Source organism: Malurus melanocephalus, unplaced genomic scaffold, assembly GCF_030028575.1.
Source record: "Malurus melanocephalus ecotype Western Australia unplaced genomic scaffold, MMel_1.1 scaffold_1, whole genome shotgun sequence".
NCBI classification, from domain to species: domain Eukaryota; kingdom Metazoa; phylum Chordata; class Aves; order Passeriformes; family Maluridae; genus Malurus; species Malurus melanocephalus.
The window spans coordinates 838242-855755 of NW_026623233.1; the positions used below are offsets into that span (position 1 = coordinate 838242).

The 17514-nt window shown below is 37.5% G+C and overlaps 1 protein-coding gene across 3 annotated transcripts in view; it reads right to left on the bottom strand.

Annotated features, from left to right (window-relative positions):
* The window catches only part of EGFL6 (EGF like domain multiple 6), a 30038-nt gene that overhangs the window by 6376 nt on the left and 6148 nt on the right, over positions 1-17514 (bottom strand). For 2 of the 3 annotated variants that reach the window (XM_057389171.1, XM_057389232.1), the window contains exons 3-8: positions 17130-17222; positions 14682-14801; positions 13708-13827; positions 12913-13047; positions 11069-11191; positions 5231-5557 (exon numbers count right to left, since the gene is read on the bottom strand). In XM_057389171.1, coding sequence (XP_057245154.1) covers positions 5231-5557; positions 11069-11191; positions 12913-13047; positions 13708-13827; positions 14682-14801; positions 17130-17222 — 918 coding nt within the window. The remainder of the gene's footprint in view (positions 1-5230; positions 5558-11068; positions 11192-12912; positions 13048-13707; positions 13828-14681; positions 14802-17129; positions 17223-17514) is intronic. The other variant, XM_057389299.1, reaches the window with a different exon arrangement.

Consider the following 17514-nt stretch of genomic DNA (forward strand, 5'->3'; position numbering starts at 1 on the left):
GCAGATGATACCTGTGATGTGTTCATGCACACCTCTGAAAACAGGAGGAGCTTAAAAGTGCCATTTTAGAGGAGTGAGGGAGAGGCCTCTGGATTGCTGCTTAGAGAATGTATGAATGGAAAGCCTGAAACACTGAAGTTCACTTTTCAGCCTCACCCTGTGGGCAGCTGTGCTAAGAAAAGCTCAGACTTCCTCAAAAATGCTACATGATAGGAGCTATGGAAATTACTTTTCCCTACTCAGCATTGTATCATATATGCAAATGCCATTTTTTTTAGGTCATTACTTTCACATGGATGCACATTTATTCAGAGAGGAGGTTTTTTCCCATGAGTTCGACTGAGCTAGGGCTTTCCATTTAAATACTCCAACATGCTCACACATACTCAATCTTAAGAACAGACTTAGAAGCCACTGCAATCCAGAGCCTCCTAGCACAATAAAGGCTGTGCCATGCACTTCACCTTTCTTCTCCTTCAAAACTGTCAGAAATTGCTGTGTACACCAGTGAAAACACATACTAAGAGGCCCTGGAGGCATTTCCAAAGGCGCTGAATTGACCTGAGGAAGGAGACTCATGCAATCTTATGAGCTTTCTGATGAATTGCCAGGAGCGTGTCCCCTCTTGTTCTTKTAGCCTTCCCCCCACCCAGACCGCTGCCTTAGATCACCTGGATAATATTTGTACTTAAGGCAAGGATTAATACATCTTCCTCTGAATTAATGTATGTCTACATATACACATATAGGAATAGGCACATAGAGATTATGTGTTAAGTTTACTGTCATGCCATAAACTTGGCCTTCTACTTGGTGAAAGAGGCTTGGGCTGTGAAAACCCTTGCCAAAATGAGGAGAGCTATTAAAATATGATCAGTTCTGGAAAGAGTGGAGTGATTTAACAGAAGACAACAGCTGCCAGAATGATTTATTTGTGAAGTTATTGAATTACACTTGAATTCACTTGAGAGAAATGCATGCAGGTGTAGCTATGTGCTAKCAAGCAAAGAACTGTCATGGACAGAAAAAGAGTCCAGTTTTGTTTCCAAATCTATTTTTGTTTYCAGTCAGGCATTACAATAAGGTTTTTCACTCACTGAAAGATATCAGCTGCATATTATGAGAAACTAAGCTTCAGCTTACAGAAAGGTTTCAAAGAAACCTTACAGCTTARAAAGTGCCTACATTTTACATCAGACCATCATCACACAAAGTTTACTCCCTCGTAAGTCAGAGACAGAATTACTCTTTAGGTCTTCTGCTGTCAAGTGGTGTTGTAGAAAGGCAGGTCTCATGTTCCCTAAGAACAAGTCTTACCAACGAAAGCACACATGTGGCCCACCCTAGCCACAGCAGAATCCATCCTTCTACYGTTGATGGTCTCCCATTTACTTACTTGCAGCAGTAGCTAATATGTAATCTCTACACACAARCCCCTTCAGATCATGGTGCCTCACATTCTTAACCCTGCATCAAAGCTCATTAAAAAACCCCAAAACCAGAAAAACAGAGTGAGCACTGTAAAAAATCAAGCAGAATATAAGACATAGTAAATTTAAGGCTAGCATCCTGTATATAGGGTATACCACTCTGCTGGACTCACAGGAATATCCCATTTCTCTGCTACCACATCCTGTGCTGAGAGAACTGCATTTGCCAGAAGTCTGACATGTACAGCTATGAACTGAGCGATGGTCTGAGCATTATTAGCTCACAAAGTGGTGTAATTATCAGAAAAGAGTAAGATTAAGAGCAAACATCATGCTTAACTGAGGAAGTTGTCTTGTTCAGCATTAACAGCTATGAAGCCATAAAGGAAACAATCCACTTTTAGTACTGCCAAATAAGCCAGAAACCAAAACTTCTTTATCATTCATGGTGCTACCAAAGGAAGTGTCTCTGTGTAATAACGTGGCTGGTTATGTGATACTGCAGGAGTTTAAAGCATGATGTGAGTTCCATAAATTGATGAAGTACAGAATATAGAATTTAGTTGCAACTGGCAATACCATTCTGGATTACCAACGGTAGCCAAAAAMCAGTGAAATGTTAGAAACTGTCAGAATTAAGGTTGTGCTTAATTATTTAAGCATACCTTGAGTGTAGCATCGCTGCAATCATTGCTTATTTAACCAAGTGCTTTGCTCCATCTCTCTGTCTTCTTCCATATGCAGAAAGGGCATTTCTCACATAATAAGGAGCTCTCCTACACTATGGTTTACTCATTCTCTATACATCTGCAAATTTTGCCATAAATAGGACAGATTTTTTAAACTATTTAATAATAATGAATAATAWTGAATAATCATACTGATCAATAATTATTCTATGCATAAATAAATATTCCTTTTTATGAAACAGCTCCTTTCACAATAGAACAGGTCACTCCTTCACACTGGACAAGGCATGAATCCCATGGAAAATAGTAATTTGAAGTAATTTCAGACTGTATCATAAGATTTAAAAATAATATAAAAAATTAAGTTTCATGGATGAGCTTAATTTTGACATTTCTTAAATGTTGTGGGCCTCACTTTGCTATCTTTAACTGTTGTGGGTTTTCTTTTTAAATGGTGAGTAGCAATTTTCACAAAGGTCCAGKATTTTGGTAGTTGGCCTATTTTAATGATTTCCAGCTCCATATAATATTACCAGGTTTTCCCCTACAAAATTATTTTGTGGCTCCCTATATATTTATTATGTAGTAAAACTATAATGATAAAATAATACATCAATTTAAAAATAAAAAATTAGGATCTTTGAAAAGAGACCTTTCTATTTTTCCTAATTCACTACTCTTCCCAGAATTCAAACAATACCAATATTTATAATACAAAAGGCAGATCCTATGTGAATACTTGAGGGGATTATATGGAGGAACTTAATGTTGTAGTAAAGGAATCTGCTAAATAGACATCAGCAAGGAAAGGAAAAAATGTACAAATTTATGAGCTGTAGATTTGAGCTAATGATGTTCTCTGAAGGATCACTCAATTATCATTAAAATTGAAAGTATTTTTAAAGCCAAATGTTCAAGCAATTAGGTGCCTGAATCATGACTGATTTTTTATAATAACAAGGATCAAGTACAGCACATGGAAATTTAAAAGGAAAGAAAATATGGTTAAGCAATGTACCCTGAAATCAAAATGAAAATGCATTAAGTCCTTGAATTGCAGTTGGTATCAAACAAAAAAGCCACAAATAATAAAGTTCACACACTTAAAGAAACTACATCTTGGGCGTGCTGCTATCTCTGTATAAACTTTCTGCCAGTATCCCCTGGCAAAATAAAATCTCTCTAGCAAGTTCAGCATATAAATCTCTTAGATCTGTAAGGGAAAATTCCAGCCAAAAGTGACTGGAACAAAGGAAGTATAGCTAAAAGTACACATAAGCCATAATGCTTTCATATCTTCAGGCAGTAATATTCAATGTTACTGCTGTCAGCTGTAGTGGTGATTTTTGTAGAAACAAGTAGACTTTGCCTAGCCCAGGTATATGGTATTCAAATATCCTGGTTTTTTTGGGGAAGCTCCTTGAAAAAGAATCTCAGGYAGCAGCTGTTTTGATATTTTGGAAATATTACTGATGGCTGAATTGTGACGTTATGTGCTTACAGTACCAGAGAGAAAAACAAGGATATTCCAGGATGCAGGTCTACATTCACTATTTTCTAAACTACTTTGAAATACTTGGTTGAAAATACAGAATGAATCACAGAATCATGTAGGTTGGAAGAGCCATTTTTAGGTTACCAAATGTGATTTCCTGACAAGGGGATTTCTCAAKGCCCAGTTCAGTCATATTATGAATATCTGCATGATAGGTATTTCACAGCCTCTCTCCATACCCATCCCAAATTTGTCCACCTTCATGGTGAAATATTCTTTTCATTATATCTAGTGAGAATTTGTTTTGTTCTAACTTTTATTCATCACTTCCTGTCCTATTGCTGTACATTTTTGTGAAAAWTCTGTCCATTCCTTCCCTGTGACCTTCCATTAAATAGCTGAAGACATCTATAAGATCTGTCCTTAACCTCCCCCTCTCAAAGCTGAAACAATTTTCATCTCAGCCCCTCCTGATGTCCCATGTTCCCCAGGCCCCTGACCCTGGTGGAGCACTGCTAACCCATGTTTGCCAGTGTGTCCCCAACTGTCTTGTAATGGAAAGTCCAAAACTTGCCTTTTACTGCAAAGCTCCTTCCTAAGCAATCATCCCAAATCCATAATGAGGATGCACAAGGCTTTTTTCTCCCTTTCCATCTGCTTTTGTTGAACTTCCTAATGCTCCAGTCAGCTGCTTCCACAGCCTGACCAGAGCCCTCTCACCAGCAGCGCTGCCCTTCAGTCAATGGTCACTCTCCCCATTTTGGTACTGTCAGCAAATGTGAAACATGCCATTAGTACTCACTGTTAATATTTGCAGGAAGAGAGGAGAGTGTTGTGCAAAGTCCTGACTTTGTTCTGTTTATCAGCTCCCTAGCATAATTTGAGGAAGCCATATTAGTCTAGATCCTTAGCTTAAACTCAGACAATCCAATTACCACTGAAAACAACAAAAGAAGGGCAATTTTAGGAGCAAGCTTTTGGAAAGAAGCTTGTATTCTCAAATGTATTAAGTGAATAATCACATTTTTTCTTGGCTGCCTTACAGTATTACAATATTACAGACCATTCTTTCCTGAGGAATTTAAAATTTTCTTTTCTTGAAAAATATATACTTATCGCTCTTTCCAAGTTAAATAGCAATAAACTGAGTATTAACTTTTTTCTTTTTTATTATTATAATTTTAAATACTGTGGGATAGTATTTATTATTTTTCTCTACTTTGGAAAAGAGAAAATATAATGAATAAACTAYTGACAGTGTGTGTTTTCCATGTTGCTTATTTTTGCCACTACCTTGAAGAAAGTTTGACTGAGACAGCTGTACTAAAAACCAGTTATAATAATAGAATAGCTTGGGTTGGAAGRGACCTTAGAGATCATCTAGTTAATGCATTTGAAAATACATTTGAAGACTTTGAAAAACACAGCAAGAAATTGCACAGCATATTGGAAGTAGATGATCCCTTCCAAGCCTAACCATCCTRTGATCCATTAATTCATTCTTTACAAGTAAATTCTGATAAATTTTCTATGTTTTGTGATGACTTTTTTAGTGTTTCTGTATATATTTACATTGAAGTCAGACTTTYAGAAAAAAGAAACAACCAAAAACTTACAAAAGACATCTCCTCTTAGGCTTCGCTCATCAATTTGATTTTCAAAATCTTCCTTCTCCTCTTCATCTGACTCTTCTGCCTCCTCTTCTGCAGCAGCTTCAGTTTCTTTCTCTTCCTCACTGTAGCTCCCACCAAGATCAATTCCACCTTCATAGTCCAGTAATTGCACGTGGGTCTTAGAAGGTGGTGTCACAGCTGCTTCTGGGATTGCATTCTTGATCGTTTCATGCTTTTTCACGCTGTTTTTATGTGCAAGAAGTTTCTTAATTGTGTCCTTAGCTGTTCCAGGGATTCTTGCAATTTCCTTCACTGACTTTTCAGGGATAACTAGAACCAAGAAGAAAACAGGAAATATTCACCTGAGGAATCATTCAGCAGTGACAACGTTTTTAAAGGGGACCATGGTGTCCTTTGCAAGGTCCAGAGACCCACAGAAATAAACTCTCTACTATGAGATACAAGTTCAGTTCTGCACAGAACTGGACCCTAAGCACACGTTCAGCTCTGTTGCATGGCCAGCTCTGTCCGAGTTACAATGAAAAGACCACAGCAATTCTCTGTAATGACCTCTCTGGACTCCTGTGTAGCACAAGACTAACACAGGCCATAGAGCTCCTTGCATTAATTATTTTTACACTGGAGCTTGGGTAAAAAAAACCAAACAAAACAACCCTGCTTCAGTTTGTGGACTAAAATTGCACATGGAGCTGGGATCTCCTGCACAATAACTGCAGCCTAATAATAATGAGCATTTTCCTTTGCTATCTTTTGTGAACATCCCTGGCCTAATTTTCCTTCCATGGCAGGCTGAAAGCTACTGAAATGGAGGATATTTTGAGAAGACATATATCAAGCTGCTCCATCATATTACTTTTAGCTCTAAGGGATATTTAATTGTAAGGGATAAACACCAAAATTCAGAGAGGTATCCAAGAATGCCAAATTATTAGCATCCTGCAATTCCAAGATGGACTAGAACATAAATGTAACATTTCCCAAGAATTTACTATTTTATGATTCCTCTTGGATGTGAAAGTTATCCTTTTGGATAACCTGGTGTTATTTCAATTATCCTGGAATTATCCTTTTGGATACTACTGTAGAATGTTGTTCACAACCATGTCATAAGCTACTGATCAGCCTTCTGCAGTTTGAGTCCTTTCTGTGAAGTACCTAGGATACAATGAAAGCTGAGCAGTTCCAGTGTGCTATGAAAAAGCTCTTTCATTAAGAGAGACGATTTTCATCAGTGGATCAGAATAGCCTCATATACTGCTTCCTGTCTTTGATTCCCAATCAGTATTGATGCTGCAGTCTTTCAGGATTAAAAATGATGCTGGAACACAGCTATTTTTATTTCTTTCTGCTTTCGCTGTCTAATGATYGTATTACCTGGGCAACAATATATTCCTGTTTTGCTCCTCACTTTGCATTTATGAAAATTTTATAGTAGTACTTTGAGACAGATGGACTAGACTTGGAACCTTGGATAGTGCTCTTTTCTCTGTGCTTCTTTTCATAGAGACACAGCAGAAGAAAATATRCCAGTTAATAAAATAGAACTGCAGWCTAGTAGGAAAAGGAGAAAGTTCCCTGAATTTATATTCATTTCTGGAAAATACAGTCCTATCACTGTGAATTTGTCACATTTTATTTATGGCAAGTGCAGCTACATGCTATTTAGTATGTCAGGAACAGAATCAGACTCTTGATGTGCTCACTGTAGCATTCAGGTGTTTTTGAGATTGCTGTTGGAGTAAAGAGATGCCAATAAAATAAAAGTCACAATTGAGGATTTTGTTTTTTCTTTCTGTTGGATAAAACTTGTAGGATTGTTTGTCAAATACTTTCAAATAAACTCTTTACTAATACTCCACTAAGTATCCTCTGGAGGATGATGTYATGAAGGATGTAAGGTTCCCTGGGTCTGAACTCAGAATTCAGCAGTAAAAATTAACAGGAAAGCTTAATTCCAAACAAATTTCCTTTTGACAATCAGTAACACGGAACTTCACATTTTTAATGAAGAGGCTATGGGGATTTTCAAGAMCACAAGACTGACTGCTCAGCAAACCTGAACATCTGCTTTTAGTTTCTGCTTTGAAGTTTTCCTCATGAAATGAAGAATTCTTACAGTTCAATGAAATAACCTCTGTGGTGTCAGAAAACCAATCTCCTTGTATGTGCAAAATTTAGCAGTGTGGAAAATCAGCTGACAGGAGTGACAAAAAGAGGGGGATGAAAATGTGTAAATTCCCATATGCTTGCAGACTCCAATTTGATGCTGCTCTATAAAATCTCAGTGCTTGTGGGGACAGTAGGAGACAGCATTAGTCTGCTTCTAACCTGCATTCAGCTTTAGAGTAGCTAAAGGTGTGGATTTAAGGCTTTTTAGGTCTACCCATAAACTGCAGGAGGACTAATGCATTGTAGGGACACACCACCTTATAYTCAGACTGCTCTTTTGAATCCATGGCTTTTCCTAAATGAGCAGCTCACCTTCTCTGGCACGCAGTATTTGCCTACATACTGAATTAAATTTTAAGAATATCACCAGTGATATGACCACGATTGCTTTTGAAGCTCTGCAACTTCATGATGTCAAACCAAACCTTTCTCAGGACTGGCAAGTTAATAAGAAAGCAAAATCATATATGGGGTTAAATTTACCCTATTAGCAGAAAATGAATRAACAAGAGGCAGAGAAAGAGCTGGCATGAATTTTTATTGACATTTAGATACCCAGCAAAACATAATGAAGAAAAGRAACCTCTGCCTCTGTTGGGCAATAACAAGAGTGTCACTGTTGAGCTCCTTAGAGTGATGCCTGTAGAGTTTAAGATAGTAATCCTTTTTCCTGTTACTTTGTAGGACCAAAAAAKTTAATGAAAAATAGTTGGGTTTTTTTCCCCCCAGGAATCTTAATTGCTTATGGAACCTTGTAAGACTCTATTCTTAAATAAATCTGAAATRCACATGTAGAAGCATGTGGCAGGGGAAATGTGGGTTTTCAATGCACAATAGGAAATCAGGAAACACATGAACCTGAGATGTGGAAATGACTAGGACCCTTCCAGGGATCATTCAAAAGGTTACATCTCTATGGATTCTAAAACAAAATGTGTATTTCAGCCAGTTCAGGAAGAGTCTCCAACATTTCATACATATAGGAATGTTAAATGGCAAAAGGGTGCCTTAATAATCATAGGTCATGTCCACACCAGCAGCAGTGTTTGCAGCCTGATGTTTCAGCAGCTTTCTCCAAAGTTAGTATATTGACATAAAAATTGAATGAAAGAATTTCCACCACCTTCTGTGTAAAGGTAAATTATATATTGCCTCACTTATTAGGTTATTTGGTGGCATGAGGAGATGTAGCCATAAGAGTTTAATTACAAACAATGTGCTTAGTTACTCTCCTTTCATACTCAAAAAATTAAGTTATATATTAAAATGATTTTCATTTTTTGCAGAAAGCAAATACTGCCATGGTAGCCAGTTTTTTATATGCTAGAGACAATTGTTATAAAGAATTAACACTTCCCTGTGAAAACAGAATTCCAGCTCTGTGGTAATAATTATGTGGAGTRCTGGGGATATATTTAAGAAGTTTTTTGTTCAGCTTTAGCAAAAGCCCAGGCCCATCTGTGGGGAGCTGGAATGGGCCACAGGAACTACAGCCATTGTCACCAAAAGAAGTGTGAAGCCCCAGCCTTCAGCCCCTAAATTCCCAAGATGGTGTTCTCATCTCATTCAACCCAACAGCAAAATTTCTTTTGGCTGCAGTAAAAGAAATTTTTCCACAAAGCTTTTCCACAATTGCCCTATGACACAGAGAACGCTTAGTGTTTCACTGTAGGCTGGTACATCCAATTGTTTGTGTAACTGTTTGAAAAAACATTTTCCCCTATAGCAAGACACGTCCTGCCCCTATCAGTTACACTAGTCAGATCTTCTTGAGGATTGCAGTAAAAATCAACTATTGAAACATTCAGAGCTAAAAGAATCTTCTCTTCCTTCAGTTAAAAAAACCCCATATTTATGTGGGAGAATTACCACAAGAGAAACCAGTTTCTATTTAGCACCRCTGCATTTCAAGGCTCACCTACCACAGATTGTGTTTTAATCTTCCTCCATTGTTTGCCTCTTTCTAGCTGGATCCTCATCTTTTGGCCTTCTGCCTGTGGCTCTGATTGCACTCATTACTGTACATTATTCCTCTATCCTGTCTTATATTGAATCTCTTTTCCTTTTCTTGTGTTCTACCAAGTTTATGAATGGCATGGATACTTCCTCTGCTGAACAACAAATGGAGTTCAGTAATTGGAAATATGACATGAGGAAGTAGGCAGAGGGCAGACTATRTAAGAGGAACACCAGTGAGAAGATRGGAATCATTTTACAGGGCTAGACATCAAAAAAATGACTCTCCAAAAGTGAAAATATTTATGTTATTCGTATTTAAGCAAACATTGCTGTTGAATTGTTTTTGCTTGATGAAAGAATATTTTATACATAGAGTTAGTCAAAAAGAAAATTTCCCTGGAATTTTTTACCTTCTCATTAAAAAGATAAAGCCAAATAAATGAACAAAAAAACAAAAAAAACCAAACCCTGACCATTTTTCTCAGAGATGTGTTTGTTTAGCATTTCACCTGTGGTACGTTTTGTTTGAACAAAACCTTCTCAAGATGTGTCATGTCAGTTTGCTTTGATATCCAGTGAAATGCATCCTTCCATTGCAGTGAGCTGCAGTGATGTATCACAAGGGATTGGTCTGGCAAGGAAATGGGCTCATARCATTGAATTGGAGTAAAAGAATGTTCTAAACAGCTCTGCAGAGGTTATCTATGCCCACACCAAACCTTTCAGTAACAGTCAGATTTTTGTGTGTTTATTTKTGCTTTTTTTACTGGAAGTTGTAACTTAACGGCACTCTCCTGTGCAGCGTCAGGAGTTAGACTAGTGGGTCCCTTGCAACTCAAAATATTCTGTGAAAATATTAATTTATCAATGTGCATTGTAAGTTTCAATTACTATCGTAATGGCAGTGGGAACATGAGTAATAGAGGGACTCAACATCTRTGACTATGAAGTATAATCATAATACATATTTGATCACGGATTACTTGAAAAGATTTATATATTATGTAGAATTCATCTGCTATAGACAAAAACCTTTAAGATGTTTGAGCAGGAGTCAAGTGTCCTCTTGAGGAAAACATCTTTAATGATGTTGCAGGAGAAACATCTGCCAGGTTTAATAAAGGTATAAATGAAAAGGTTCATTTTAAATATAAAGATAAGAACAGCCTTTCTTTTTTTCTTCTTGGAGGGTCATATTCAGATAAAGTGGGAAATAACATCTTTATAGGAGATCTTCCATATTCAATAGATAAAAAAAGGCAAAAATTTTAAGTGAAAACAGTTTAACACAGAAGTCACAGCTTTCCTCCGTTTTCTCATTTTTTGCTAAGTTAGTGTGAAACTGTTCTGGGAGGGACTGCACAGCCCTCCAAGGGGCTAACCTTGGGAATTCATGGAAAATTCACAGTAGGTTTTTTAAACTATTTCTCTGTTTCTTCAAGACAAATTCACTTCTCTGGTCTACTTGCAATTCATAAAGCTATTATGAGTCTTGGAGACAGGAAAATTAATTTGAACAAGTGATACTTGTATTATCTGTGACTCATACAATTAATATTGATTTGTGGAAAGGTCATGCTTGGTTGGTATTGCAGCACTGTTCAGCACGACATTTCTGAGAAATTGCTTTGTGATGATCAATTATTGGAGAAAAACAATACAGCACTATTCCTGACATCCAGGGGTACTCACCAGCACAGTCAAATCCACTTCCTCTGTAGCCCTGYTTACATTTGCACTGGAAGGACCCTTCGGTGTTGAGGCACTCTGCGTGGAGGTTACACCTGTGTGTRTTTGTCACACATTCATTTACATCTGGGGGAAGATACAAATGCTTCAGTGAAAAATGTGTCAGAACTCATGAGAGCCTGTTTGTTATAACCATCTGTTTCCAGGTATTGTCAGCACTCATCTTAGACCAAGACAGTCCAGACACCAGCAGGGTACAAGGATTCACACTGGGAGAGAATGCTTGGTGTCAGCTCCAAAGCCCAGATGTGGCATTTGCATCCGTGGAAAATGTAGAGCATCCCAGTAAAGACAAGRTGAATGCAGTGATTTGCTGACTGAGAACAGGATTCAAACTATAGTTTGTACCCCACTCTTCTATTCACAAAATGCACAAGGCATCAAGAAAATGTGTAAGATCAATTAAAAAACAGTTCACCAACACCTTCTCATTTTTCAATCACTGTAAAAAGAATGCAATGGAACCTCGAGCATRCCAAGATGTCAAAATCTTTAATTTACCTCTAACATTCCAGCATATATATGATGCTGCATCAAAAAAGGTATAATCAGGAAAATTCAGTAGAAGATACAACATTAAACTCATTCAAGCAAAATGTACAGGCACCRAGACTATTTGGTTTTGCTCCATTACAAAGTTATTTCTGATTTCTTCCACGTGAGGGAGTCATGTATGTGTACAAATGTTTGCAACACTTGCATTTTAGCAGCTGACAGGTCCTCTCATAGTATGTCAGCAAACAAAAATCTGGTGTGTCTGGGAATGAGAYTTAGGTTTGCAAATAAAATCCTGACTACTGAGACCTTTCCAGTTTTTCCCCTATGCATGCATATTGTATGAGAAAGGAAAATATTTTTTTCCATTTTAGGACTCTCAGGGTTTGCTGAGAATGAAAACATGAAAAACAAACTTAAGACAAACTTCCATGAAAAACAACATGAAGAGCAAATTTCAGTCTCCAAACCTGCCTTATGATCTCCCTTCCACCCGTCACTTCAAATAGCAATTAAATATTAAAAAATCCTATTAATTCTCTTTTTTATGYACTTGTAGTAGTTCCAACCCTTCCAAGCCTTTGTGTAGTCAACAGCTTGAACAACACTCCTGTGGCACCTGCTGCAGTAATTTATATTTTGCTGTCCTTCCATCATTCAGCTAATGGATTGAAACAGGAGTAAGGATGTTTTGACATTCATTTTAACACTTGAGTATGTCAAGATAACTTTTTGCCTGTATTTATTTTTGTTAGGAAGAAACTTTGTCATGCAACAGAAACCTGAAAAGGAATTGAAACCTACTATTTTATTACTTTTTTTTTCCAAGTTCTGTACTATCTATCCAAATAAATTTTTTTACAGTCATGAAGGAACCTCATTCACATTCCTCAATAATGACATAAAAAAAGGGAAAAAAAATGTTGTGGAAGTGCTTATTCATCATCGTTTGAAAGCCAAGAAAAAATGGTTCTTAACTAAATCTTTACCAGAAGTAGCTTTTTTTGTTTTAGTCGACAGTTCTCAACTTAAGACAAACCCTTGCACATCTTTACTTAGTACAATAAGTCAATTTAAATTGTAAGTGCCAGTGATTAGGTTTTTCATAAGGCTACAGAGAAAACACAGAGAAAAATTCCATGTGCCATCAAGAACATTCTTAGCCTGACATCTTTTACCTACTTTTGAGGCACCACCCCCAGGACAGACCAACGTGCTTGAGGCTACGACAGGGAAGATGCATTAAATGAATTAAAATAATGGAGAAAACACATCCATGTGGTAGCTCTTACCTACACAGTTGTAGCGGCCACTGGCATATTTTAGTTCATAACCCAGCTGGCACTTGCAGTAGTAACTTCCAAAAGTGTTGACACATCTGCGGTTGTAAGAGCAGACAGCTTTGCCAGTGGAGCACTCATCAATATCTGCAGCAGGAGAAGGGATGCTGGTCAGATCCATGAGAAGGTRAAATGGGAAAGAAAGAACTCGCTGGGATTTGCATGGGAATGACTTGGTCTTGGCTATCACAAATAAGCTTAATAAATAAGCCTTGTAATTTTTTGTGTGTTTTTATGAGTGAAGCAGTAAAATGTGAACCAACATCATGCAAGAACACAGTACCAAGTATTATAAGCAATGCTTTCTTCATCACAGGAGGCTCACAGGTAATGTTGAGTCTTCTGGAGAAAAATTGAGAATTTTGTATTGTGGGTCATCTCAATRAAGGAAAGCCCCATCCAAACAAAATGCCCAAATCCTGTAACACGTTAAGTCAGCTTCCTGCTGCAAAGCACTGCATTTAATGATCTCATACCAATAGGGAGAAACTGAGTCTGTTAATGACTCTAAATCATGTAGAAATATTCAATTATTTATTGGGGGTGAGACTTACATGAATTACACAGCCAACAGTATAAGAAAATTTCTTTTTAAAAAAGCATGAAAACTTTACATCACAGTGAGAGTAACAAGAAGCATTATTTAAGCCAGCGAGGAGGATTAACTACTTCCTAACCTTTCCCCAGAATCTTATGGCTTCAGGGATCCTGCAGAAAAGAAGCTGAGAGTGAGCTGTCTAATCATACCAATGCACGTCCTTCCGTTTGGTCCCAGCTGAAGGCCCCCTGATGGACAGAGACACTGCACCTGCCCTTTGACTTCTTCACACCCATACTGGCAATTCACCATGGCACATGTCCTAGAACCTGAAAACAGGATTTAAAATAACAACAAGAGCAAAATTCTGCTTGTGGATTCTAGTGGAATCACACACTTAATTTTAAGTTAGACATGCATGAACACAGAAATTAAGAACAAAGTTACATTAATTATAAATAAAGCTGTTTATACATTCATGTATTAAAAATTCAGGAGTCCATGAGATATTTTCTACAAACAAAACTCTCACTGAAAAACGAGAAGCTTCCTCAGGTCTGAAAAATCAGATTGGCTAAAAAAMCAGAATGCTTCTCATTTCATGCTGSCTTAAAGACMAAGAAGATAGGTAGAAATACCKTTTTCCCCCACAAGTTTTGATAAGCCTTAGCTCATACAACAATTGTTTCCAAGAATAGTTTTCATAACTGTGGAAAGCGTAGCAACACAGATAAAATATATCAGTTGTAGAGCACAGAAAGGTAAAGCAAGGAATATGATATGAAATTCAGCACAGTAAAAGGTATTTTGTTTGAAAAGCTTTGTTTGAATACATTCAGTCATCCTTATTCAACAGATGAACTGGCAGGACTACACACCAATATCATACTAGCTGTCCTTCATCTGAAGAAACACTATCAAAAACTTTCACTTCTATCAGGACCAAAACACCTCTGAACACCAAAATGTAAGTATGACCTGGTTTACTTTACCCAGGAACTACCAAATAGGAAGGCTTTTTCAGCTGYGACAGTACCAGAGAGCTGGGGCAGAAACCCTATCCCGAATAAATTAAATCTCTTCACCACAAGAAGAAAATCTGCTGGGATTACATGTGATTAGATGTGAGTAGATGTGATTAGATGATTTCTGGTGTGGCTGTTCCATCAGCTCCATTACTCACTTGCACACGTGCCATCTGGCATGAGCRTGTACCCGTTGAGACAATAGCACTTGTAGCTGCCATGTGTGTTCATACATCTGTGCTCGCAGGGACGTGGCTTCAGCCCACATTCGTTCACATCTGCAGAATTCATTGGAATTGAATGAGTGCAGGGYTTTTATACATATATTAATGCTTAGAGGTGGATAATGCTGCCTAATGTGTTGAKCTCCCCAGAGTAAAATCGTCTGGATGGAAAATGAGCCAGCCCCTTGCAAGATGAGAGTTTAGCAGACCATCTGGCTGAAAGGCTGCTGTGAAACCAACATACACAGACTTCTACACTTGAAAAATTAATGCAAACTCTGGCCACATCTGGCAGCTTGTTAGGAAATAGTGGAGRGCTGGAGAGAGAATTGCAGTTAGTCTCTTTTTGAGACTTATCTTTCTGGATTTCTCTGATTCTAGCCCTCYAGTTGACCTCTGTACTAGAAAGGCAAATACATGAAACTAGGAACAGAAAAACAGTTTGAGATACAGTGACACAAAGATTTTTATTTTAATTTGTCTGAGCTACACACTGGCACCAAGGTTATCAGTAGCAGAAATTAAATACATCATAATAATTCTGTGACTTCAAAAATAATAAGGACCAAAAAAAAATCGCAAAATCTTGAGAATAAAAGTATTTTATTCTGCTTCTCAAAATCCAGAATTTCGAGGCTTTAAAAAAAAAAAAAAAAACTAGATCAATTTCAAATTCCCAATAGCTATCCTTCACAGGAGAAAATGAGAATTCTAAAAGGTTTTATTTSTGTGGTATAGTGTGAGCAGTGTTGACAATGATATTTGGCCTACAATAAGGAGACAACATCTGTGATTTTGACTTCTGTGAACTGACATCTCTACCTTTTGTAGTGATAAATAAACAGACAGAAGTCATTTATAGAATGCACCAGTATATGCAGCCCATTCAATATGTGTTTAACAGCACATATGACTGGTTATATAATTTCAGTAAAGATGCAGCTCTCCAGGCAAGCACTGAGCTTGTGCAGCTCCACTTCTAATGGGAGAAGCATCTGTTCTCGTGCACCCTGAAGACCACAGAAAAAAAACCACTCTAGGCCATCCAAAGAATAACTTTGTGGAGGTGCAGAAGTGTTACAGCTCATTTCAGGAAAGAAGGAGGATTGCATTCGATTATTTAAACACAGGGCTTGTTTGAAAAAGGACAATCTATCTGCTTTCAAATCACGCTGGATTTTTGTGCTACCGTGACTCCACTAAATAACTAAGATTCTCTTAACAAAGAAAGTAGAGAAYAAACTGGAGAACAAAAGTTATTCCACTTAGACCATACATTTTCAAAAGTGCTTATCTGCACCTATCTCTAACAATGCACAGATAGCATACACAGCTCTAAAAAAGAACCTATGGAGATAARGCTAATTYAGCTCAGACTTGGTGGCAGACTAAKACAGTCCCCTTATCTCTGTTATTTTAGTTAGGTCATGTTGAGCTTGCTCAGCAGGACATTCTGCTGTAAGGACAGACCAAGGCTACATCAAAAACATCAAAGGTACAAAAGATGGAGTTCTCCAAAATACTTAACAGAACAGCTTTAAGGTGTATTGTTTGAAAGATACTGTGTAATAAATGGGTTGTTTTGATATAAAAATGGTGAGTTTAGCAACATCAATGCAATATTTTCAAGTGGAAGTTTAGGAAGGTAACAAGGACAGACCTAGTAATTTATGTGGCCTTTATGTCATGCTTYCTTCATTGCACCTATAGTTCACTCATCTGCACTGCAGTAGGATGGCTTTTCCATGCACAGTGACCTGCTCCTTTCATCTGGTCCAAGACAGGGGTCTCATTTGTTGGAAAGGAAAAAAATAGCTTATCGATGTGTTAACTGAAATACTTTCATGTTGGATTCCAAGTTTCTGGAGGGAAAACAGTGCATTTAAACTTTCTAAAAATGCAATTCTAAGGACTCTGAATGGTGGTTCTCAGAAATACCATCAGCATATACAAACAGCCCAGGCAGATTAATAAATTACATGTCTAGCATACAATTACATGTCTTTCTGATTAGAAGATTAGTTTAAAAAGAAACATGGATTGCTAGTTAAGAAAATAACATGGGTTCTGGAATTGACTTCCATCTCTTCTGATACTTTCCTAAATCATCTCTCTGTGCCTCAATCCTCTGACTATAAACATGACAGTTAGCACATGTCATCAGCCCATAAAAGATAAATAATATAGGCTCAAACTTTTGTTTGCTGAAGGAGGCTTAGCACTTGCCTGGGATGCTGGGCATGCAAGAGAATTAAATTCTTAAGTTTTTCTATGTAAACAAGAAAATATCCTCATTTACTATTTTGGAAGATGACACAATCCATAGTACAAGATAAGGAAACAGAAAAACAACAGTCTGCTTCCTGGAGCATATGCACAAACCTTGATTACAGGTTTTCCCTGTAAACCCAGGGAAACAYTTGCATTTGTTTGGTCCCGTGCACTCGCCATACTTGCAGCCAGGTCCACAGGTAGCTGTTGGAATCAGGCAGRGGAAGGAGAGAGAAAAATAAAAAGCTAGAAATATTCTATTTGAGAACTTTTGTCCCATTTAGTTGCCTAAAATCTTTTGCACAAGTTCAGCATCTTCCATACCTCTCACTCTACTCTGAGCATGGTACCTACTGATAAGCACTTTATTTGGACTTGAGAATAGTGGCACTAACATGAATTACAAGAATTTGGGGTTTTTTTTCAGGTTTATAAAGACAAAAGGTCTCTCCCTCATATTTTTTTTTCTCCAACGCTTACAACTTACATTTAGTTT